Consider the following 24708-nt stretch of genomic DNA (forward strand, 5'->3'; position numbering starts at 1 on the left):
CTTCTGACTACTGTGTACACTGCCCTGGGCACTGCAGCTGAGGGCGCCATTGCCATGAACACGGCTGGAAAACTGTCTGATACCTGACCTGCCTCCTGAGCACACAGACTCAGATCCAAGCTGAACCCTTCCCGAAGCAACCAGGGTGTTTTCCACAGCAGAGCTCACTATGCTTTCCCTGCCTACACTCAGAAGATTAAGATTTGGAGCTGTGAAATACTGGCATGAATAATTTGTAACTATATAAATGCATGTGGCAATTGACTGTCATTCATAAATACAAAATTTTATTTGCACTTCATTAGTGTAGAAAGACCACGATGCTTCTCATACCACAACACTCAGGACACGCCAAGTTATTCAAATACATACTTATTTACCTTGACTAAACAAAACAGTGCAGTTTAATAAAAGATATACCAAAGATAGCGTTCACAAATTCTGTATCAGACCAAAAAAGAAAAAGAAAAACAAAACAAAACAAAACAAAAATAAAAACAAGAAAACTTGAACACAGTCTAGGCTTAATAGGAATAGGCTTCACCGTCGATGAGAAGTTCATCATTACAAAGATACAGGATGTTTAGGCAAATGCATGTGTATTCTTCCATATAGTAAAATGTAATTCTTAAAATCCCTATAAACAGGATTTGTGTAGGACAGCAGTGTGGTTTTAAAATCTTTTTTATAGTTTCAAAAACTTGTCTTCTTTACTTTTCTTTATCCTTCTTTCCCCCTGGTGCTGGGGTTGGAGTCAGGGCCTCGTGAGTGTTAGGCGAATGCTCAACACTGTGACACAATCCCTGTCCAACAGTCTTTTTCCTATTGAACCTTTGCTGTTCTCAATAGCACAGGTCACGGCCAATGGAAATCCCTAGACTGCAGCCACGGCACCCCGTCCCATCCAGCCCTCTGCCTAGGAAAAGCCTCTCACCACACAGCCCGATAGACAGCTCTGCCGGTGTGGAGGGGCTTTGCTTTGGGGGCGTGACACTCCAAACCTCAAGATGCTACGGCTGGGAAAACCTCGGAAATAAAGAAAAAGCAGTTGTCATATCTTCTTTTTCAAAAATCTTCAGTTTTGTAGTTTTTCTTTGAAGCGGAAAGCGAAGCACCAGGTCCCCTCTTCTCGCTGGAGTACCTGCCTCGCAGTGTGATTACCACGGACATTTGTGGTACTCAGGAGACACTGCACTTTTCTTCTCTCCCGTCCTTCATATGCGAAGTACTACGCCCCCAGTGCGTGGACGCTACACACTGGGGTAATGAGGAGACATAACTTGAAGGGAAGTGTGTAACTTATAACCCAACCTTACCCAGGGCTGCATATTTGCATATTTACAAGTTAGTGTATATAGCTGACTTGGGTTACAAAGTGCGAAAGGAAATTGTCACATGATTGTAGTGCAGAACAGAACGGTTTCCCCCTTCTAGGAATCGTTTGCACTCTGTCTCCAAAGCAGCAGCTCAACAGCATCGGACATGTGGTCTAGGTGGAGGCAGCTCTGGTGGGATCTCAGGCTCTGGTTGTAGAGAGAGGATGCTATTGGATAACTCGTTTCTCAAAATGTCAAGAGGCATCTAAAGGACAAGGAGAGAACACAAAGACCTTAGTCTTGCAGGTGAGAGGTTTTGTTCTAATTGTACAACTTCTGTTTATGAGCCTGGGTGTTTTCCGTGTGTGTATAGGTCTGTGTGCCACATGTCTGTTAAATGATGAAATCAGAAGGGAAGTGGTGGATCCCCTGGAACTAGGGTGCTGGGAATAGAACCTGGGTCCTCTGAAAGAACAGCCAGCATTCTTAACCACTGAGGCATGTCTCCAGCCCCTGAAGTATTGTTTTATAATGCCTCTGGAAGAGGCTGGTGTTTGCCCAGCATGTGTGAGGAGACTCTAGGCTTGATCCCTAGCAACGTGATAAAATCAAAACAAACAGAAATCTACACAAAAACACAGAATCTACTATAATAAAAATTTAACATATTAATCAATAAAAATAAAAAACTGGTCCATTGTCTGAAGAAAGCAGCAGCCTCTGCCAGGCTTCTGAATCCTGTCACATCTGTGGCAGTCTATGAATTGGTCCTCCCGGGGCCTCAGTGACATAGTCTCTCCACTGCCAGGTTCAATGACATTCTGAGGGACATCGGGGAAGAAATAACCGTGTCTGTAACAGGCACAGCGGTCCATACAGGGCACACGCTGCAGCTGTTTAACAGCACTGTGAGTCATCTAGCGATGGCTTTCAGGGTTCCTAGAGTTACCCCTGACTAGTGGCTGGAAGGGGTCCAAGGAGAGTGCTGCTGCTCAGCGGGGCGCCCGGCACCCTCTGTGGAGCCCCCTCCAGAGGGGCTCCTGAAGACCAGCAGCTGTGGTCCTCCGCCCTACACCACAAGGGGGCTCCGCATTAGAAAGGAAGTGTCACATGAACTCGGTACTTTATTTACCTGTAGTGCTGGACGCTGAGCCCAGGCCTCGTGACTGCTAAGAAATGCTGTATCACATTATATTTATATGTTGCTAGGCAAGAATCCAGAGCCTCAAGCATGCTAGGCAAATGCTCTACCAGTGAGCCATGCCCCAGCGTCCCATGGCCATTAGACCTTGTCTAAATCATTCCAGAATATCCTATCTCAAGCAAAGTAAACAAACTGCCTATCAACCCTGAGGACTCAAAAACCCTACGCATGAGCAGCAGCTGCCGTCGCAGCTAGTCGAGCGGCGCATTTATTTATTTTTACCTTTTTCAGAATATCGTCAACGAGTTTCAGAAATATCTCATCCACATTGAAATTGTCCTTGGCGCTGGCTTCACAGAACCGCATCCCCGTTATCTGCTGTGCAAACTGAGAAGACACGTGCCCGTTTAACCGCGCGGCACAACCCAGACCTCTGACAGGACCACAGACTCTGTGCTTTACCACTAAGGGTGGGGGAGCTCAGGGTCTGTACGGTCCCATTTATGTTCAAATATCAGGTTCATGTGTACAGCAAATTCCTGTAGGCAAATAGCAATGCATATAACAAAACCTCTAGAGACCTTTAAATCCTATTATGCGTGTAAGAGTCTAAATGAACAGTGTATCTGACATTTAAAATATGAGTATCAATGCTTCTTCACGACTGGATCCTTAGCAAAAATCAAGGCAGGAGAAAAAAAAAATCATCAAAGCAAATCTTACAACCTAAAAGCATTTTTTCTGTACAAAATGTCAACTTACATAATAATACAGTAGATACTAACGTGCTTTTGCCCTCTGCTTCAAATGAATCCAGAGGAGGTAAGTGAGCAACCAGAAGGCTGCGCCTGGCACTCACTGCGCGTTAGCAGCACGTGAGCGACTGCAGGGCACCCACACTCACGCACCTTTTCTCCTTGCTGCCTGGAGATCTCTCTGTCTGCTTCACAGTCCAGCTTATTTCCAACCAGGAGAAGCTCAGCGTCTTCTGAAGCGTACTGTGGGGAAACGCGAACGCATACAACGTGTCACCAATTACTAACTGTTCCTTCTCTCCACTGCCCCTGAGCACCTCCTGGGGTGGACAGGGCCCTCGGTGTTCGGAAAGCGCCTGGCCAGAGGCATCACAACGACCATGATTATGATCCTGGCCTTGGCCCTCGCCATTCTTAAGACTCTGTTAAGGAAATGACCAAAGCATGGTCAAAACTATGTGCTCAAAAATGGTCGTCAACTGGGAAAGGTCAACGTTCAGCAAAATGAAGCAGAGTGGGTAAAACCAGCCAGTCCTGTTCCAAGAATATTAAACGACACAGGAAGGCCCTCACGGTAAATACCTGTGACAAGATGGCGTCGGCCCAAGATTTTAAAGTTACTTTTATGCTATAATGAAGTTAGTATTTAACTCTACAATCCAGAACAATTTTAAACTGCCTCTGCAAGGCTTAAAACCCACAGGTATGCTAGTATCTCTTGAATAACTCATTCCACTTTGTGTGCTTTAAAGTCATTTGAAGCAGACTGCATGGAAGGAGCCTGAGGATCGTGGCCAGAGCACTCTTGAGGCTAGGAGAAGGGGTGGGAGGCAGCTCCCTAGGTGGGTGTCTTGCTGACATGATGGGACAGTCTGGCCCAAGCTGGGCTTTCCACAAATGATAGCTCTTAAGTCTTGGTTGTGTACACCTTTGATCCCAGCACTTGGGAGGATGAGGCAAGTGGATCTCTATGAGTTCAAGGCCAGACAGGGAGGGCTACATAGTGAGACTGTCTCAAAAAAGAGAAAAGAAAAGATAGTTCTTACACAAAGAATGACAGATAGAACACAGGCCAGGCCAGGGCTTCCAACCTTGGTGGATTCATACACCCAAAAACCTAGCAGGCCCTCATTCACTCAGCACATTTCGACTATAAAGTGTGTACTGTCTTCAGGATCCAAGGTTCCAAACAGAGGGAATCCTCCACGGCACACAAACATCTGCTAGGCATTTCTAAAGGGTGGGGGCCTACAACCATAAACATGGATCTTACGATGCTCAAACATCTCACAGGTTCTGAAAACCATTTTCAGCCCCCAACGACTAAGACCTGGGATGGGAGGTAGCCCAGTTGGTAAAATGCTTACCACCTTAAGTAAGTATCAGGATTTCAGTCTGAAGTCTACACACCACGCATGTGGTGTGAATGAGATGCGCCCCCCCCCCCCCCCCAGGCTCTGGCACCTGAACACTTGGTCCCCAGTTAGTGGCACTGTTTGGGAAAGCTTAGGAGATGAGGCTTCGTTGGAGGAGGGGTGTAGCGGGGTGGGCTGTGGGAGTTAAACTCACACCATCTCAAGCTCTCTCTCTCTCCCTGGGCTTGGTATTTAAGATGTGAGCTCTCAGCTTGCTGCTCCAGCTGCTGCACCTGCCTGCCGCCGTTTCCCCACTTGGACGGGGATGAACTCGGATCCCTGTAGAAGCCTAGAACCCTAAGGCAGAACAAACTCCCCCTTCTACAGCTTGCCTAGGGCATGGTCTTTCATCACAGCAACGAGGGCGACCAATCCACCATGTACGGAAGCCGACTGCAGAGGAGTGTGTGTGATCCCGTGACGGAGAGACAGAAGAGGCCGCCTAGCCCACGAGTCTTCCCAAAGGGTGAGCTCAAGAATGAGAAAAACCCTGTTTGCCTGGACTGGCCCAGAATCCGACTCTGATGGTAACATCCACCTTAGCCTCACAGTGCACCAACCAGCTCTTGTCCGTGTGATCTCTCTGAGTCCCTCTCACTGCCTGATCTTAGCTGGCTTTACAAATCACTAATTCTGGGAGCCACACAGCTGAACCACATCCTCTCCGTCTCTCCCTACCTCTGCTTCGGACAACAATTTTATAAAAACACAGGTTTGATTTTGTTTGTATATGTGTGTGCACACTACGTGGCTGTGTACGGCGATCAGACGACAGCTGGCCGGGGTCAGTTCTCTTCCCCACGTCAGGTCACCTGATGAATCCATGTCATCAGGCGAGGATGCATCCTTACCCACTGAGCCCTCCCACCAGCCCCGGGCTGATGGCTACTAGGTTATGTTTTTAGGGACTTGAAGCTGGCCTTACTTTTTTTTTTTTTTTTTTTAAACCCCTGACTCTTGACTTGGGCCTCTGGCCTTCTGATATCATGAGGACTCAAATTCTTCCCTCACACGAGGATGCCCCACAGCTAACACCACCACTGTGTATGAAGAGCCTCACAGCAGATCACTGACCCCCTTCAGCTCTCCCCACATCCTCACCCATCCGCTTGTTACCTCATAAACATCCCTGCCTACCCATGGAGGTGCACTAGAGACTAGGGCCTTCCTGTACACAGGCACGCTCTCCTGTGGCATGAGGGTACCCATGTGACCAATGCCAGGCATGGGGCAGGTAGAGGGTAGAACCAGTGTCTGCTTCACTCTCGGTTGTTGCTGAGTTTCTCTATGTAGCCCTGGCTGGCCTGGAACTTGTCACGCAGACCAGGCTTGTCTCATATTCAGAGATTCACCCACCTCTGCCTCCTGAGTGCTGGGATTAGAGGTGTGCACCACCATGCCTGGCTTGTCTATTTCTTACACTGGACCCTAACATACTACCAAGAGGTACACAGGGAAAGCTTGCTTAGCAAAACCAGAACCTTTGCTAGCAGCTAAATGACACCAAAGTACAGTCAGGATTGAGCACAATTTACACAAAACCCATTTTGTGTTTGTAACATAAAGGAATTGAACATCTAATTATTGCCTAAGGAGACAGAATCTCAAACTGTAGTCAACTGTATATATATGGTCACATTTCAGTCCCAACTGCTCTGTCTTCTAAAGGTGTACTGCTTACACACATTTCCTAGTGGAATATACAGGTCCCATTAACCATGAAGATACAGAATTTTCTGTAATAACTCAATTTTAACCTGAGAGAAATTGTCTCTTGTTCAAAATGAGGAACCCAAAGAAATTGTAGATAATTAGACCACTGGACCACTTGTGGGTAACATAAAGTACATAAAGAGTGTCCACATGACCTTTCCTGCTTTTAATTCTGAGCGAGAGGCCAGACAGAGCAGAAAGAGTAAGTAAGGCTTTTGACAAGAATGAAGGTTTGTTTCCTTGGTTACAAGCTGATTTTGGGTATTCTATTCCATCACTGCCTTATCTCTAACAAGGTGGCATAAGGACAAGATGACATTTAGTCCTCCATCATTCTGTTCCCCTCTTCCTTTTACGAGTAATGCTACGAAGCGCACAAACCGAGAGCTCACAACGGGAGAACGTGACACGTACCTTATCAACCACGTGACACACACCTTATCAACCACGTGACACATACCTTATCAATCACGTGACACATATCAATCACGTGACACATACCTTATCTGATGTGCACAAGCCGAGAGCTCACAAGGGGAGAACGCGACACATACCTTATCAATCACGTGACACATACCTTATCAATCATCTTCATCCATTTTGGCAAGTCATCGAATGTCTCTTTCTTGGTGATGTCATAAACTAATATGATCCCCTTGGCACTTCTGTAATAGGCTGAGGTAATGCTGTTAAATCTCTCCTGTCCTGCCGTGTCCCTAGAAAATAGCAGTAGTAATCAGTTCCCAAACCAAGTCTACATGTTGGTGCAGACACTCGTTCTGCTCCTCCTCCACCCCAAGGAGACGGGGATATTCTGCCCAGCCTTACAGGTGGAGAGGAAAACTTCATGCTGTCTTATACGGTTAGAAGACTTGTAGTTTGCCTGGATACATATTGACAACTAAATCGCATAACTGGAGACAGAGTACTGAGATCAACCAACAGCTAACCAGACTACCACCCTTCCTCAGAAAGCCACAGCAGGCAGGCCAGGACATCAAAATATGGGGTCACCTGCTTAAGATAAAAAGGGAAACACGGCTCTTACAAAACCACCCGCAGTTCCCACTGACCTGCTTTTGGCTCCTGACTGAACGCTTGCGCCAGGAGAAAACGTTCCTTAGAATTACTATTCCGAATCCTCCAAATAAATACTCAGGTTATTTGCTACTCCTCAAAGCCACTCCACACTAAACTGTACAACCACACGACTGAGCACAGGGAGAGCAAAGCGTCGATTCCACTCCACAGGATATTACCCTACTATCTACTGTACGTCAGGGTGGAGCCACTTCATCTAAAAATGTCAAGGTTTGTTTATCTCTTTTAGTGACACAGTAAGCTTTCATGTACATTCATGTACATGTAGAAATACCTAAGGACAGAGAAAAAAGTGGCAATCAATCAAAGAGTTAAAAACGTGGCTATGACAATATGTAACGTGAAAATGTGACAGACGGCTGGAGCCTTTGGGATGTCAGACGTGCAGGACTCAGTGTGGTATTTCCCCCAGAATGACCACACAGAAATCATCAAGAAGAAACGCATCTAATAGCTGCTCTGTGGCGACCAACGGGCACCCGGGAAGGGAAGCCGTTCTGTCCCTGGCCCAATGCTGTCCACCTGGCTCCTGACATGCCGCTCAACTCCACTGTCTTGAAGCTTCTGACACACAACACACAGATCACATTACAACAGCAATGGCATGGAGACTGCCTGGACTTTGACACACGTCACACAGTAGAGGCTGAGCATCCTCAATCTAAAAATCCAAATGTCCCAGGATCCTTTTGAGTCTGGCATGATGCTGATGCCACACATGAAAAACTTCAGACCTGACCTCTAAAGAATGCAGACCACAGATGCTGTGTAAGATTATCTTCGAGTATATGTAAAACAAATGAGGTTCATGTTTAGACTTGGGACCCATACTCAAGTTATTTCATTGTATCTAAGCAAATACTCTAAGATCTGAAACATTTCTGGTCCTAAGCATTTTGGTTAAGTGTACCCAATCTGTACTTTTATTAAAGAAATAATCAAAGAGAACCATGACCCCAGGATTTTGTTGACTAGCAAAATGAGTACCAAAATTTCTGGCTCAGTTTTCATCTTTTAAATAAAATATTTCAGAAGAAAAAGTCTTGAGTATGGTGTGATTAATCAAGTAGCTGACATATTATAAAAAGAAGATTCACTCTGAAAACCCTTCAGGAAAAAGGTTGTGACGACTGTGGTCAGATTAAGCAACTCCTGGGCACTGGTGAGTCACAGGGCCTATCTCTAAGTGTCTACACTGAATGACCTCCCACCATCCTTGGGCGGGGCTCTCTGGCTAACACTGACATTCCCACCCTGTTTCCTGGGCTGCTGAGATGTGAGAGAGCAGCTCTTGGCTCCCTACACAAGCCCTTTCCAGTGCAAGGGACTCCAGCCCTTAAACCATGAATGGGGACAAGCCATCACTCCCTTAAGGTGCTCTGTCAAGTACTTTTCACAAGAAGCAAGGAGCACCAACTCCTGCTTCCTAACTGACCAGGAACATTCCATGCAGAAGTGTGCAATCAGCTTTTCTGTAAATCTAGCATATACCACTCTTCCCCAGAGACATTTCCCAGTGTCACACCAACACTCTTCCCCCGTGACATTTCCCAGTGCCATGCCAACAGCTGCAGAAATTTAGAGGGTCAAGAGGGCAGAGGGCAGTTTCTGGAGAAAGTTTTCACATCTAAGAGAAAGGCAGTCTGTGAGCCCCACGTGGCTGAATACAGACTATCAACTCTCATGGACCAGGCTTTCATAAGGAAAGCCAGGAATTAATCCAAGTTGAAGACACTGGGGGGAGGCCAGACACAACCAACAAGAGGCACTTGACATAGCAAAATAAAAATAAACACAGCCAAACAAACAAACAAACAACAAACGACAACAACAACAACCTTATTCTTAATTATGTATACATTTGTGGGTGCCCTTGCAGGTCAAAAGGTGTCAGATCTTCTAGAGCCTGAGTTACAGGTAGTTGTGAGTGAGCCATGCAGCGTGGCTGATGGGGACCAAATTCGGGTCCTCTGCGAGAGCAATAGCTGCTCTTAACTGCTGAGCCATCTCTCCAGCCCCAGGACATGTTCTGCTCGTCACCCACTCACACCATCTGTACACGCATTCTAATATCGGCCATGTTACCCTTCTCAGGGAAAAGACAGCCAGATGCTGATGCAGAGGTGGACACGTCCTGGATCCTTCAAAAGCTGTCCTAAGGTGCTTATAGTCAGGACAGCAGCTTGTGTCAAAGTTTAAACCTTCACGTATATGGGTGGTTTTCCTGCATGTATGTGTGTGTACTAAGAATGTGCCTGGTGCCCAACGACGTGAGAAGAGGTCAGAGGATCCCCTGGGTCTGGACTCACAGACAGCTGTGAGACATCCCGTGGAGCCGGGGAAGTGCTAGCATCCTCACTCCACCACGAGAGACGACCCGAGGGACAGCAATGAACTAAAGGAAAATGGCTGCCTTTCTGTGGAATAGTTATCAGATATTTAGGCAAAACTGTTGAAAACCAAACAAACCCATAAAACCCTGTAACACAAATTCTAGTTGGTATTAATAATAAAAACCCAGAGTTGGATGTAGGGGTTAATGCTGAAGATCAGAGAAGCAAAGCAGCCAACCATTAGAGAGTTCTTTTACCTCTACCAATGTTCAGACAGAAGGGGCAATCGTTCTCAGTGTCTCCTCAGACTGCAACCTGCCTTCACCAAACCTCAGAATGCCCTGCCCCTCAGTCTCATTCTGCCTTATATTCCTCTCTCCACGCAGCCATAGCATTCCTGTCTCCATATCCCTAGTGCTGGGATTAAAGGCCTGTGATCCCAAGTGCTGGGATCACCTTTGTGTGAGCTGTCTCTTTTAGACTGGATCAATTTCATGTAGCTCAAGGTGGCCTTGAATTCAGAGATTTGTCTGTCTCTGTCTCCTGAGTGCTGGGATTAAAGGTGTGTCACCACTGCCTGGCTTCTATGGCTAGCTAGTGTGGCTAGCTCTGCACTCTGATCTTCAGGAAAGCTTTATTTGTTAAAACACAAACAAGCTATCACTATAAAACCCCAAAGCCCTTATGTGGGTTACAGAGTGGCAGATGACCAAACGAAAGTGATTACCTCAAGACACCAGGAGAGCAAGGCTGGCTTGGCTGCAGCTGTGCCCCAGACAAGGACATGGATGAAGGATGGAGACATGCCACTAACATTCAAGTGTTAGATGACCGGTGAGACCACAGATGCGGCAGCAATTAGCGCGGATGAAAGCAAACACACACAGACGGTGGACAGACAGTCAGAGCTGAGGGCGACCTGCCAAGATGAGTTAGTAAGCTCAGTGTTGCACCAGTGTTATGAAAACCACAAGTCATTCTCCAAGCAGCTCAGGGGGCTACTACTCAAGTGCACAGGCCAGAGCCTGCCTTTCTTCTGCAGAGGTGGCTAGCAGCATGGGAACTCCAGGTGCCACTATGGGCTGCTAGCAGGGAAGAGGAAGAACACAGCCGGCCTGGCCTCTTGCTCCAACGCTGAGCTGAGAAATGGTCTTTTCTCCTCAGATGGGGTTTCTGGGTCCCCTTCAGCATGCAGAAGATGCCCTGGTCACAAAGTACCCACAGGCCAGCAGGACAGGGCATGTCAGCCACACTATACCCACACTGCATCAGCGCAGGGCCCTGGGCTGTGGTGTAGGTGATGTGTTTTTCCCTCCCGACAATATGGTTGTGAACATATTGGGCTCTTTTGAATACCATGTAGTAATTTTAAAGACATGAAGACATGCCTCCCCTCAAACCCCCACCGCCAGCACTGGGGACGGAAGCCAGGGCCTGGGACACGCCAAGCAAAGGGTTCTACCACTGAGCTACATGCCAGTCCAAGACACTCCATCAAGCAACCATTTTAATGACAGCAGTTTGGAGACATCAGTGATGGGAAGCACAGGCAGAGGCGCACAGGCTCCCGGGACACCGACACAACACCCATGTGCAGATGAGGGGTGAAGTGGACCCGTCCCCAGGAAGCGCTACGGAGATGAGGTGAGGTCCATTTTAGTAGCCAAGCGTGTGGACTGTTAACACAGGGCGTGACTGGAGCAGACTGAACTTACCAGATCTGTAGCCTAATCTTCTTCCCCCTCAGTTCTACAGTCTTGATTTTAAAGTCAACACCTGTAGATAAAACAAGTGAATATGAGGCAAAAATAATAAAGACGCAGAGTATCGCAAGAATCCTACTTATAAGTATGACTCAGAAAACTAAAAGGATCAGTGTTGCGAAAATTCAAAAGTGCGAGGGACGAATGTGCCCAGACCGCGGCTCCCGGCATTCTCCCGCTCCACCCTCAGCCGGGAGCCCAGCCCTGGCTTATCCGAGCACCTGCCGGACATGGAATTTATGAGTCCTGGGGCCATTTCAAAACCACAACAACATCAGCAGAGGATGCCAGCTCAGAGATGGCTCTTAGATGGAAAATTTGAAATTCAATCCTGATTTCAAGCAGCCTTTGTTTGAACCTGGAAGTTATTAGTACATTAAAATTTTTGGCTCTCACAAGTGTTGGTAAGTATGTGCATGACTCAGCATATTACTTATGGAGAAACAAATTGGCATAAACAGACTGGGCAACCAAGTTCTCAGCACAAAAAAAGAAAAATATTACCCATCTATGATTAGCATATTTAATTTTAATTTTTAGTCATTTTAATACTGAAAGCAAACCATCATGTGTATTATTTTTTCTTCTTAAAATCAGACTAGTAAGCTTCAAGTAAATTTTAAAAATTCAAATTTCATTGGTGTATCTCATCTGATATCTTTTATGGTTATACACAAAAAATATCTCAAGCCGAGATTTTCAAATAAGCATTTACAAGCAAAGAAGTGAGGAGATGCTGGCCAACCAGAGCACCAGAAACACTTCTTTCTCTTCTGGGTCTACTTCCTAACCACCTGCCGGGACCCAAGCTGGACAACCCAGGCAGCAGGTGTGTGCAGGGCACCACAGCCAGCACAGTGACTCTGCCTGTCCTCTGCTCATCCATTTTGGGACCTGAGGCAGCAGTGGTCAGACGAGGAGCTGAGGTGAACAGAATGACATGTGACTGGGGTTAAAATTAGCAACACACCAGACATGTCTGTGAGACCGAGTTGGGGGCAGTCCCTACATGGACAGCAGAGAAGTTCCGTGACTAGACAACATCACAGTGGAGATGCTCTATTTCAATTCTTGCTTTTATTTTTTTAATGTTTGTTCATTTTTTGTTTGTTTGTTTGTTTGTTTGAATAAGGGTCTCTCTACATAGCCCTGGCTGGCCTGGACCACAGAGACCCACTGGCCTCAGCCTCCGAGTGCTGGGATTAAAGGTGAGCGCCAGCACACCTGGCTCCTTTCCTTTCTCAACCCTTCACAGCAAGGCTGACTAACACCATCTCAGCTTCCCTTCTCCGGCTGAACGCTTTCCAAAATCAAATGGTTTTCAGGCACAGCCGTGAGCCTGGGAGCAGGTCTGTGCAGGCGAATGGCCTTGAGCAAGGCTCCCAAATGACTCACGCCAAGATGACAGCACCTTAAAGTGACACCTCCAAGGCGCAACCGCACTGGCGACTCTACTGCGACACGGCGCAGCCTGGTGACAAACCCGTCTCTGCAATATTAACCTAAGTGCAGGACTTCACGCCATGACTCTGCGATGTGAACCCAGCTCACATTTTAAGAAGTAAACGCTTCCGCATTTATTATCTCTGTGCCGTGTGGATACCGGGGGCACATGGTCAGGCTCCGAGGGTGGTGGGGGCTTTGCACACAACCATCCGCCAGCCCCTTGATTTCACTTTTCTTCCTACTTCAAATGACTTTGTTTGCAGAATCTGAGTTTGAGATGTACCTTTGGGAAGTTTGTTACTTTACTAAAAAGAATTGGCCAGCGGCCTCTCTCCTGAGTTCTGCTCCCAATAGCAGCCAGAGCGGGCCTCTGTGCTCAGTCGGAGGCTAAGTTGTGTCTGCACACGTCACATGCTGGCCACTCTTTCTCAGCCAGCTTGAAAACCTACCTGTGTTAGCAGTCCTTTACGAGATTATTTTTCTAACCACAGAGCTCAATGAATGGAAATAAAAGGATCAGACATCAAGACTCAAAACCAGAAAATAAGGACAGTTACTTAAAATGAAACTGAACAAAGACTCTGTTCAGCCCGCGGGAGAATGGAGTCCTCTCGGAGCGCGGTCAGTACAATAACATCAGTAACTGCAGCAGAAACATTCTAAAGCTGGGAAGTGGCTGAATTGAAAAGTCTAGATGTCGGGCCGGACAGCTGATTAAGAACACTCCTTGCTCTTGCAGAGGAGGACTTGGAGTCAGTCCCAGCACAGACATGACGGTCTATAACTCCAATCCAGGGGACCCAATGCCCTCTTCTGACCTCAGCAGGTACTGTGTGCACCTGGTGCACACACATGCCTGCAGGCAAAACACATGCCTAAAATATATAAATCTAAAAAAAAATCAAGTCAATAAATGATAACGGCTCCCTAAAACTATCCCTTCTCTTAGATAAAATAGCCTGTGTTGTATCTAACAGCTCCAAGTAATGTAATGTAATGTAATGATTGGAAACGTAATTCAATTTATGGCGTGGACATATATCTTTGTATTAATACAAGTACAGCACTGAACATGTCTAAAAAGGTGGCCTCACAAGTATAAAATGACTCCATGCTGTTTATCTGCAGCATCGGCATGCCACAGAAACGACAGTGCTGACAGTCTCGACTATTCGGGCCGCAGCTTTAGGGGCCGTCAGCAGTCAGGAGCGGAGAACTGCACATCCGTACTCAGGGACAAAGCGGGCATCACCTTCACTTCCATCTGCAGTTCTGCTGAAAACCAAGTTTCTCAGAGGCTTCTTGACTGACAGGCATGAAACCTTCACTATCTACCCTGCGGGTTAATGGGCACAGTCCCTGCCCCCAAAGCTGGCTCACACTGACCTACATTAACACTTGGCAACAGAGTACCTTCCGTGGCTATCCCTCTTAGAGAACCTTCTCGTCTCTTTTCCAGCCTAGATTTCGCACAGAACCTTCGCTGACCACAGTGCCCTGCTCCCACCCCGGGTCCCGGTCCTGCACTCTTCATGCCCTCATGGAATCTTTCTCCGCTGGCCTCACCCACAGACTGTGCATCCTCAAAGATCTAGCACCCTTGGCTCACTGCCCAGCACACAGCAGCAACTCGATGACTTGGATGGTGACGGGCAGTTGGCCTCTGCACTAGACGCTGGAGAGTAACTTAGGAAAAAACAGTGGTATTTTGAACTGAGGTAGTGTTTGTTTTTAAGACAAGAGGTAGACAAGGCGCTATGGAATGGGAGTCCCGGATATGAACACATCTTGTAGGGGACATCAGATCTGAGACAGCAGGGATAACTAACAGACTGCAAGCTAACACAACAGCAGAATCAGGACTCTTGCTCACGCTGTGTGAACAACTGAAGGCTGTTATAAAGATCAGGTGGGTGAGGAGGAAAGGCACGCGAGAGGGTGTGTAAATGGCCCGCTATCATCGTAATCACGCCGCTAGAGGAGAGCCTGTCTCTCACAGCTGAAGAAATGCTGACTAGGCAGGTCAGAACGGAAAACATTTCTAAAACATTGTTTCTTTTTGCTGGACGCTAAGAAGTTACAAAACAGAACAGCAGGAATACACAGACTTCTCTTTCTTCAGTTCCTTTCCAGTCTAAAGAGAAGATCACCACCATGGCCAGACAGGCAGACCCTGCTACCGGCCTGTAGGATCACCTGGCTTCTCTACCAACTCACGACCTGCAGCTTGCTCTAGATGGCATTGGACTTTACATGAGTCTCCATGTAAAATGGTCGTGACACTCTGGTTCTGTCCCAGTTACTGCCTTTGGTTTGGGGCACAGCTTTTCTTCCCAGCATATACCTTAGACAATGTTAGCCACTTTGGGACATTATATCCCTGACTGACAGTGGCATACTAAATTAAGAGATGTGTCAAGTCACAGGGGCAAGTCCAACATTGAGTGGGCGACACTAATGTCTGACAGCCTGTATTTTTATTATTATTATTATTATTATTATTGGAAAAGAGTCTCCTGTCCAAGCTGCATCCCCCATGAGGAGACTACAGGGTGAACTGCACACTTTGAGGGACAGGAAGATGCGCCGGCTGCCTCCAGACCTAGTCCTCTACTCTTGTAGCAAGTTCAGATTTTACTTTTATTTTTATGTGCATTAGTGTTTTGCCTGCATGTCTGTATGAGGGTGTTGGATCCTCAGGAACTGGAGTCACAGACAGCTGTGAGCTGCCATGTGGGTGCTAGGAATTGAACCTGGGTCCTCTGGAAGAGCAGTCAGTGCTCTTAACTGTTGAGCCATCTCTCCAGCTCCCAAAAGATACTTTTACCCAAAAGTATCTTATGGGTAAAACCTCATAGATTTGGCTGGCTTTCCCTCCCTAAGCTAAATTGTAAGGATTCAGTACAACTAAAAACAATATTCTAATTATGAAATTTTGTGATCATTTCAGAGAAAGGCTCTGTTATAGAGCAAAACTGAAGATGAGAGAGGGCTGGACAGATAGTTCAGGGGTTTAAGACCACTGGCTACTTTCAAAGAGAACCCAGGTTTTGTTTCCAGAATCTACATAGTAGCATGGAGCTATTTGCAACTCCACTTCAAGGGGACCTGACAGTTTTTTCTAGTCTCTGAGGGCATTATACATGTGATGCAGAGACATACATGTAGGTAGAACACCCAAAATACACATAAAATAAAAATAAATCTCTGAAAAAAAAAATAAGGGTGAGTGTGTGTAAACCCAGCACGCGCCACTACAGAAGCTCACCAGGCTATGGCAGCACAGGCCCACGGGTGTAAACTCACCATTCCTCACTAAAGAAGCTCACTGCGCTACGGCAGCACAGGTCCACGGGTGTAAACCCACCACGCGTCACTACAGAAGCCTTGACAAATGCAAACCATCCTGTGCCTCTGCTCCAACACACGGAAGCATAAGACACTGCCACATACCTGACATGAAACACGCTGGCCCAGCAACATAGCACAAGGCAGAGAGAGACTGGGTGCGTGTGTGTTCGTGCCCGGAGACAGCTCTATTTTCATGGAAGTATACAAGAAGAACCTCAGACAATGGTGCTCATGCCTTCCTAAGGAAAGGAGGCAGAGCTAACCGTCCTGATGGTTGCTGTATTCCAGGCAGTACTCTAAGAAAGAACACCGACAGCCCCTGCACTGAGAAGCAGTAAAGCCGGCTGAACATCTGGCTTTCCCCAGCTCTTCCCCTCTGTAAAGGGTTATGGCACACAATTGGTATTTCTTGCACTGTGCGCGTCTTTACAGCATATGGATTTTCTGGAAGTTTCTGCATTTACAGCACTGATATGGGAAACAGAATGGGGGATCACCTTTCTGGACCTGGTTTTTAGGACATGCTACCCCCAGTTATTCCAACCTTGTGAACTAGGGAGAACGTAGGGAGAACTCTCGAATGAGAACCTGAGGGAAGTGGTCTGCCGAAAGACACCCTGGTAACTTACAGAAGGCCCTGAACTGAGGTCCAGCTGGCTCCCTGCCAAACTCCACGATCTGAGCAGCACAGGGAAAGGCCAAGGGGCTGAAGAACAAGACTTTTCTTTTTGAGTAAAAATTAAAAGAAAAAAAGATTGCTGGCTTGAAATTGTACTTTAGCTGATCAACAGGAGAATACTAACATCTTATCATACAACAACAACAAAAAATGCACAAGGAAGGGAAAGAAAATGGGAGAAAGAGAGCTTAGCTCTTGATTGACCGGGAATGGTGAAGTCACAGGGTTCTGACCGGTCAACTTCAGAGGCTTCACACATTAAGAAGGGCGGGGAACAGGAAGGCTCTTCATCCGCTTGCCAGAGGTTCACTGGAGCTTGTTTACTTGGAAGCTAAGAAGGTAGGAACACAAGTGCTGGAGTCAGCAGTCGGTCAGACTGGAGAGGAGGGAGGGGAAGACTTTCAGTGGTACGCACATGGTGTCCTCTTAGGTCTGTATTGTTGCTTCCTGGCTTTAAGGATTAAATAACAACATAACTACACTCAATTAGGGTACAGGGTTGGTTTTCAAAATACTTTCCAACATGAAAGCCGTGCAGCAGAAAGGAGAGCGGTAAACAGCGAGTCCCTTCCCTCTGATGAAACACATCGGTTCTCACCTCTTTTCTCCTTTTACACTGGACGCCACCGTCTTTGTGACTCACACCCCTCTCAAGGGACAAGCCAGGTATGCAGGTGTCAACTTTGTGTCCTATTTAAATGCTCCTAGAATGATCTGATGTAGCTATAGAGAACCTCTTCAAAGTATCTGTGAGAGACGGACTGCTGTACAAAGCCATGTTTTCTTCCCCAGTTCGGATCAATGGCAGTTGGAACAGTGTGTCTGATGCCTCCCTGCAGAGCAACTCTCACTTCTCATCCTCAAACGCCAACTACTCTCTTCCCAGCCAGCTCAGGGCCTCGACAGAGACCCCTGGCAGAGTACACAGGCCGGCTCTACCCTGATCATGCACAACGAGACTTACCCTCTTCGGCGTGAGAAGCAGAAGCCAAGTGGGGAGTTCTGAGGCCAGGTCTAACTAGGTTTTTATTTTCCTTATGCAGCTGACTCCAAAGAAATCTGCAGTCTTCCTCCGAAAGACAGCTACCAGGTGTCACAAGGTGGACACCGCACAAGCCTGTGGGCTTACACTAACTCCCGAAATAAACCCAAGCACAGTGCGCTGCTCCCTGGGCCTGTGACCCAAACCACACCACTCGCCTCTTCCTGAGCTGTCATCTCACACAGCTCTGCAGTGGGTGGGGCAACCGGGGAGGCTGTACTGTCCCAATGTTTGGGAAGGGGATTCTGGACATTCTTGCCTGACTCCCCTCTCTTTTCTATTTTATGTATTGGTGTTTTGCCTGTCCATCTATCTGTGGACCACATGCATGCCTGGTGGCCTCTGAGGTCAGAAGGGGACATCAAATCCTCTAGAACTGGAGATACAGATGGTTGTGAGCTGCCTGCTGGGTGCTGCGTACTAAACCCAGGTCCTCTGGAAGAGCAGCCAGAGTTCTTAATGGCTGAGACACCTCTCCAGCCCCCCTCGCCACAATTCTCTTAAGTGAAACACTCAGCATATGTACAGAAGGGCAATCAAAATAAAATCAGAGTTTTAACCCAGAAAAACAAGTACATCTTGACTATTCTCACCCCAGCTTCAGCCCTGAAAGCTCTAGACTAAAGAGCAAAGCAGCCAATTTCCTCCACACCCACTCTGAAACTTACAGGTAAAGACACCGATGACCGCATTTATAGGCCAATGGCCATGTCTGCATGGGTCTTACTCATTCAACTGTTTTACGAGCCCTCAATTCTGTGGTCAGTTCAAGAGCTCCAGCAGGTGTGGCCTAGGCTGAAGCCTGTCCAGGTAGCTGAGGCATATCCCACCCCCGCAAGAACCAGAGAGGACATCCAGGAAGATAACACGAGGACCGTGGCCAATAGGTTAGCATTGTCTCTCTAAGTACTCGGTGTCTTCTGAGACGGGCTGGGAAGTTGTAAGAATTGCTGGAGAGGACAAAGGTCCCCAGAGGGAAATTTTAAAAGCTTTGATCTCTCCTATCTTTTCCATCTTCATTTTAACTCTCTCCCTCTTTTGGAACTGATGATGGTGGGTTTTGAAAACATCATTTTTTTTTTAATGAAAACATCTTTACTTGACAAAGTAAGAGAACCAATGATCCTATGACAGTCTCTACCATTTTTAAGGGGCCTTTCACTGCTCAGGAATAATAGAATTTGGTTTAGATAGCTTTACATCAATTTATTCTGTGTTCTGAAAGGTTTTTTTTTTTTTTTTTTTTTGACAGGGTTTCTCTGTGTTGCTTTGTAGCCAGTCCTGGAACTAGCTCTTGTAGACCAGGCTGTTCTGGAACTCACAGAGATCCGCCTGCCTCTGCCTCCCGAGTGCTGGGATTAAAGGCGTGTGCCACCACTGCCAGGCACGTGTTCCGAAAGTTTCAGAATACTTTTATATACATGAGATGACAGAAACTGGAATGAAGCCCAAACACGTTTGTGGTTCACATCGCTCATGAATGTAGCAGGAAGGTCATTTAATGCATGAATCCCTTGGAGATGGAGCAGTCAGTTCCTAACTGCCTGATGTGGGTGCTGGGACCAATCTCTGGTCCTCTGCAGGAGCAGCAACACTCTTAACCACGGGACGCTCTCTCTAGCCCTGCCCCCAAATAAATTTTAATGGGATTTACAACAGAGAAAACAAACCAGGAACTCTGCATGGCTTCTCTGTCTCTCACCCAGACAGTCATCACATGAGTATATGTGTACCTAGGGTTCACAGCAGTGCACGTAAAGTGTTCACAATCACATGAACACACATGTACCTAGGGTTCATAGCAGCGCACGTAAAGTGTTCACAATCACATGAACACACATGTACCTAGGGTTCACAGCAGCGCACGTAAAGTGTTCACAATCACATGAACACACATGTACCTAGGGTTCACAGCAGCGCACGTAAAGAATGTTCACAATCACATGAACATACATGTACCTGGGTTCACAGCAGCGCACGTAAAGAATGTTCACAATCACATAAATACACGTGTACCTAGAGAGTCACCCAGAAAGTAATCACATGAACACACATGTACTTAGGGTTCACAGTAGCACACGCAGAGTGTGTTTATAATCACATGAACATGTGTACCTAGGGCTCACAGCAGCACATGTAAAGTGTGTTTACAATACAGGAATCCACGGAAGAAAACGATTCAGATATGTCAGAGACATTGTCTAGGCAAAGAAACTGGAGAAACTGGCACATAGGGGCTGTGGGCCTACATCGATAGCAAACTTGCTTTCTTTCTCCTATCTCTCTAACTTCACAAACACTGTTCCTATACTTTGAAAAGAACTGGTCAGATTATTCTAGTTGTATCTGACTAATTCAATTCCACAAATACAAATCTATTTGAAAAATAATATTCTAAAATAATTGCCATTAAATAAGTTAATATTGTAGCTTTTCACACCTTGTGAATTCTATGTGTTTCAAACCCAGTCTGCTCTGAAAATTAATCATAACAATAAAAAACCCCCAACATTGGTTGATTCAAAATTTACATTCTTCTACCAGCTCAAATCCCTAAGGAGCACCCTAATTTCCTGTTACACCAAGTCCACAGGTGTCTGATGCGCTGTCAAAGGTGTATTTCAGAAGTCTCTCTTCCAGTCTCTGAACTGCAGGTGCCTTGCTTCTGCAACCCATCTCTGCGCACACATGCGCAGGGGCTGTGGTCTCCTCCAGAAGCAGCCAATATCCGCAAGCCCTGCCTCAGTGAGGAAAACAACATGGGGAAGACACTCGTCCTCTGTGTGGGGCATTGTCCTGGGACGAGAAGAAACTAGAAACACAGGCCACAGAAGGATCCCAGGAGTTTCTGCTCAAACGGCAGCTACAACACTACACCACACCCAGAGTCATATTTAAACAGCATTTTCTAAAGGAACTTAAGGAATGAACTTAGCTCCACGCAGTTCAATGGGAAGGAATCCTCTAAGAAGCCCTCAGCCCCAGCTGGGAAGCACTTCGAAGCTAAGTGCTCTCCACTGGCATCTAGCTCCCCGTGAACGTGGCACCACTTGACGCTGAACCCACACCCTGTTCCACTTTCCCCACGGGCAGCATGACAACCAGCCCACAGCAGGTGCTCCACCCATGACCTGCTCACTAGGAGGGAAAGCGAGTCAGTGGCAGGAGCTAAAGAGACACCCGTTAGCATTTGCCGTCTTTAGCTTTGAGTAAGTCATGATTTCCGTCTTCCTTTCCCCGCGACAAGAAACTTATTGAAATTAACTACTACAGGCTTCATACGGAGTAAACAAAAACATTTAAGAAAAAAATATCCACCCTCAGTGTGGGGAGACACACTTACACACGTACATATAATTATGTGTGTAAGTTTCCCCGCTCATTCCGGAGAGTCTATGTAATCCCATGATATCCCGTTGACTGGTTTCCCTCTGTCAATGCTGGGAAAGCTCACAGGGCAGGTCCACCCTTCTCAGAACTACATGCTAGCCAGGGTCTTGAAGCATACATTTCTATGTGTCCCATGAAATCTTTCTCGAGTGTGGGTGTCCTGTTCTGGAGGGCAGCTTTACCCATTGCCTCACACCCCATGCCTTCACAGTGTTAGTATCTGCACTGACTTTTTCCTTCCAAATTAGGCACAATCATACCTTACATTTCTACACATGTAAGTGCAGGGCCCTAAAAGGCTGGTAATCCTCAACTGCCTTCAGACCCTACTGCATTGACATCAGCTACTAACAAAATAACAGCAGCCTTATTTCCTGGTTAATAACTCCCTATATACTTTCATAATCCAAGATTGGATATTTGCAACAGGTATAATTATGTTACTGAATTTTAATATCACATCCCCAAGACAAACAGACAAACGTTAAAAAAAAAGGTAGAAGGAGCATAAATATTTCAAAAAAAACCAAATAAATAAAAGTAGAAGGGAAAAACATTAAGGGGCACACTCAAAACGGAAATTAAAAAGGTCAATGTGAAAACTGGAGGATTAATTTTCCAGTTAAGAACTTAAAACTTCCATTGTTTTGTTACCTGACAACTCACAATTATGATCTCATGATCTCTTTAGGGAGAGGCCCTAAACTTCTCTACAGAATTCTTATCTCAAAATGGGCACCATCAATGGATGGTTACAACTATAAACATGTGTATAATTTTTAGCATTTCAAGTCTCCAAACTGAGATCTGCCTTGTTTGAGACAGGGTCTCTCTACATAGCCTTGTCTGTCCTGGAACTCACTGCATAGCCCAGGCTGACTTCGAACTTACAGAGATAAGCAGGTCTCTCACCAATAGTGGGATTCAAGATGTGTACCAAACATTTCTGGACTCCCTGTCCAGTCCCTTTTGTTTATTCTACAGAGTCACCCCAAATTAGAGTCCTCCGGGCAGCCTTTCTATGGGCACAACTGGTCCCCATTCCCTCCCCACCCCCAAGCCTCAATGTCAAGTTCTGTCAGTCCAGCGTCATTAAAAAACATTCCCTTGCAGTTTCAAATCCAGATCCCGAGGAAGGAAAGCAGCAGCGTTACCGACTCCGGTTGGGTAGTGGAAGAATGGTTCTCACTTTGCCTGTCACCCGGTTATTTGAGGTCAAGGATAAACACAGCCGAAATCCCTCTGCCCTACATTTGTACTCAAACCAAGAAGCTTGAGCGCAGCTTTACTGCGAACGGTCTCTGTAGTGATTTTTCAACTTCTTCGCAGTAAAATATGAAAACGGATGGGAAATGAGAAAGCAAGCCCTGGTTCATTCTTCTAGCCTGTAAAGCTAAGAGGTTCGAGCCCGCTTAGGATGGTGATCTCGGGGCGCTGAACCGGTGGCTGGCCCCGGGCTTTACTTTCCCATCTCACAAAGCCGTTTTCCTGGGCGAGCTGGTGTAACGGACCGGGAGTTTCTACGGATGCATCACCCCGACTTCATGACCCGAGAAGTCTCCGGGAGGGAATGTCCCGTCCCGGCTTTGGGGGTCGGACACCCGCGGAAAGGCCACGGAAAACTCGGCCTGGCCCCGGGAGGGGGTCAGAGCTTCCACGGGGACCCGGCCTGTGCGCGGTTCGGATGCCTGAAGTTCCCACGGCGGGAAAGCCCGGGCACCCGCAGAATGGCCATGGGAAATTCAGCCTGGCCCCGGGAGGAGTCAGGGTGTCCACGGGGAACCGGGCCTCGACCTCCCCGCAGGCCCTCCCGCCCCAGGCCCGGCGTACCCACGGTGGACTTGCAGGCCTCGCAGAACGTGTCGTCGGTGAAGCGCTCCATTAGGCTGGTCTTGCCCACGCCGCGGGAGCCGATGATGATGACCTGCAGCTTGAAGTCGGCCGGCCTCGGGGGCTGCTTCCTCCGGCGGGCCTGGCCGCCCGACAGCGCCGGGGAGACCGCGCCCAGGCCGCCGCCCGCGGGCCGCCGGTGCAGCGCGGCGCTCGGATCCATGCACGCATACGGCTCGCCCTCGGGCCGCCTTCCGCGCGCCCCGGGCCCCCGCACACCGTCCACCCGCTCCGCACCGCCGCCGCCTCCGCCGCCGCCGGGAGAGGAGGAAGGGAAGCAGCTCCTCCGCAGCAGCGGCAGCAGCATCCCGGACCGGGAGGGGCTGGAAGCGCAGGCGCCGCGCGACGCGACGCCGGAGCGCGACCCCTGCCGGCCGGAGGACCGAACCGCACGCTCCGCTGCGCGGCAGGACGACGCTTTTGGTCACCACTGTCCCCTCCGCCCTCGCTCCTCCGCGCATTTCCACTCGTGGTTTACTTTCACCGCGATCAATCCCAAAGAACCACGCACTTTTTTTAGCCGCTCGCCCCGCGAACATGTTGCAAAGTGCTTGGGCCTGTGATCACCGTCCCTAACTTAAGTTGTTCTGGGTGCCAGGGGTTCCCCACCCGGTTCACGCGGGTTCGGGTGTGAACTCCACTTTGACTGAAGCCCCGGCACCCTGGCGGGACCGTGGCTCTCCGTGCGACTATCCTGTGCGGGGTCCCAAGGAATCTGGTATCTTAACTGGGCTTCTGTCTCTCTCAAGACATTTGAGTGAAGTCCGTCAAATTTCAGTAAATGGCTTGCACCTTTGGGGACGCGAGCAGGTAAAATCTCAGAGGTCAGGCGACTAAAATTCCCAAAGTTTAGGAATTGATATGGGTGGGTTATTTTGCCATTTGTACGTGAAAGTATTTAAAGCTACAGAAGCTTGCCAACGATTTATTTAGCAAATTCCTCCGCGTGAACTTGAGCTCCTCAGAACACTAGGTTCTAAACATGATAGGAGCTGGCACCCGCGCGGAGGATGATCACGTTACTCACCAAATTTCAGCCGCATTTAGAACTAGATTTACTAACATATAGCGCATGCGTCTGTTTCCTGTGGATGCAAAGTTGAAAGAGTCACATTATTTTGCAAAGGCAATTGCAATTGGATTTTAGAAAATCTCGTAGAGAGTGAAGTCACCACAGATAACCATATAAATAAAGTTGGTTCTCTGGTGCTCACTCTTAAGCCCAGACCGTGTGATAAAAGGGGCGCTCTCAAATCCTGCCTTATGAGCAATTACTCCCCATCATTCCAAAAGGCCACCGTCAACATTACCTTAACACACACCGAAGACCTGTGCAGACCCTGTGCTGTGGTTTCGGCCACTACCGAAAG

At 47.6% G+C, this 24708-nt stretch overlaps 1 protein-coding gene across 1 annotated transcript; it reads right to left on the reverse strand.

Annotated features, from left to right (window-relative positions):
- Positions 1-265: 265 nt before the first annotated feature.
- Rab12 (RAB12, member RAS oncogene family) lies at positions 266-23645 on the reverse strand. The gene is made up of 6 exons (XM_038315549.1): positions 23279-23645; positions 11493-11553; positions 6921-7059; positions 3369-3458; positions 2743-2847; positions 266-1581 (listed from the first exon to the last, which is right to left on the reverse strand). Exons 1-6 carry the CDS (start codon positions 23643-23645, stop codon positions 1468-1470), a joined length of 876 nt encoding a protein of 291 aa, XP_038171477.1. The 3' UTR covers positions 266-1467.
- Positions 23646-24708: the final 1063 nt, after the last annotated feature.

This window comes from Arvicola amphibius, chromosome 18 (genome assembly GCF_903992535.2).
Source record: "Arvicola amphibius chromosome 18, mArvAmp1.2, whole genome shotgun sequence".
Lineage (NCBI taxonomy): Eukaryota > Metazoa > Chordata > Mammalia > Rodentia > Cricetidae > Arvicola > Arvicola amphibius.

What these genes read in the sequence shown, in the direction of transcription:
- Rab12 (XM_038315549.1), bottom strand. Translation starts at nt 23,645, where the DNA reads ATGCTGCTGCCGCTGCTGCGGAGGAGCTGCTTCCCTTCCTCCTCTCCC. An exon ending in GGCCTGCAAGTCCACCGTGG is followed by an intron (nt 11,554 to 23,278) that starts GTACGCCGGGCC and finishes TTTTATCTACAG; the next exon opens with GTGTTGACTTTAAAATCAAG. An exon ending in AAGATTAGGCTACAGATCTG is followed by an intron (nt 7,060 to 11,492) that starts GTAAGTTCAGTC and finishes GCTATTTTCTAG; the next exon opens with GGACACGGCAGGACAGGAGA.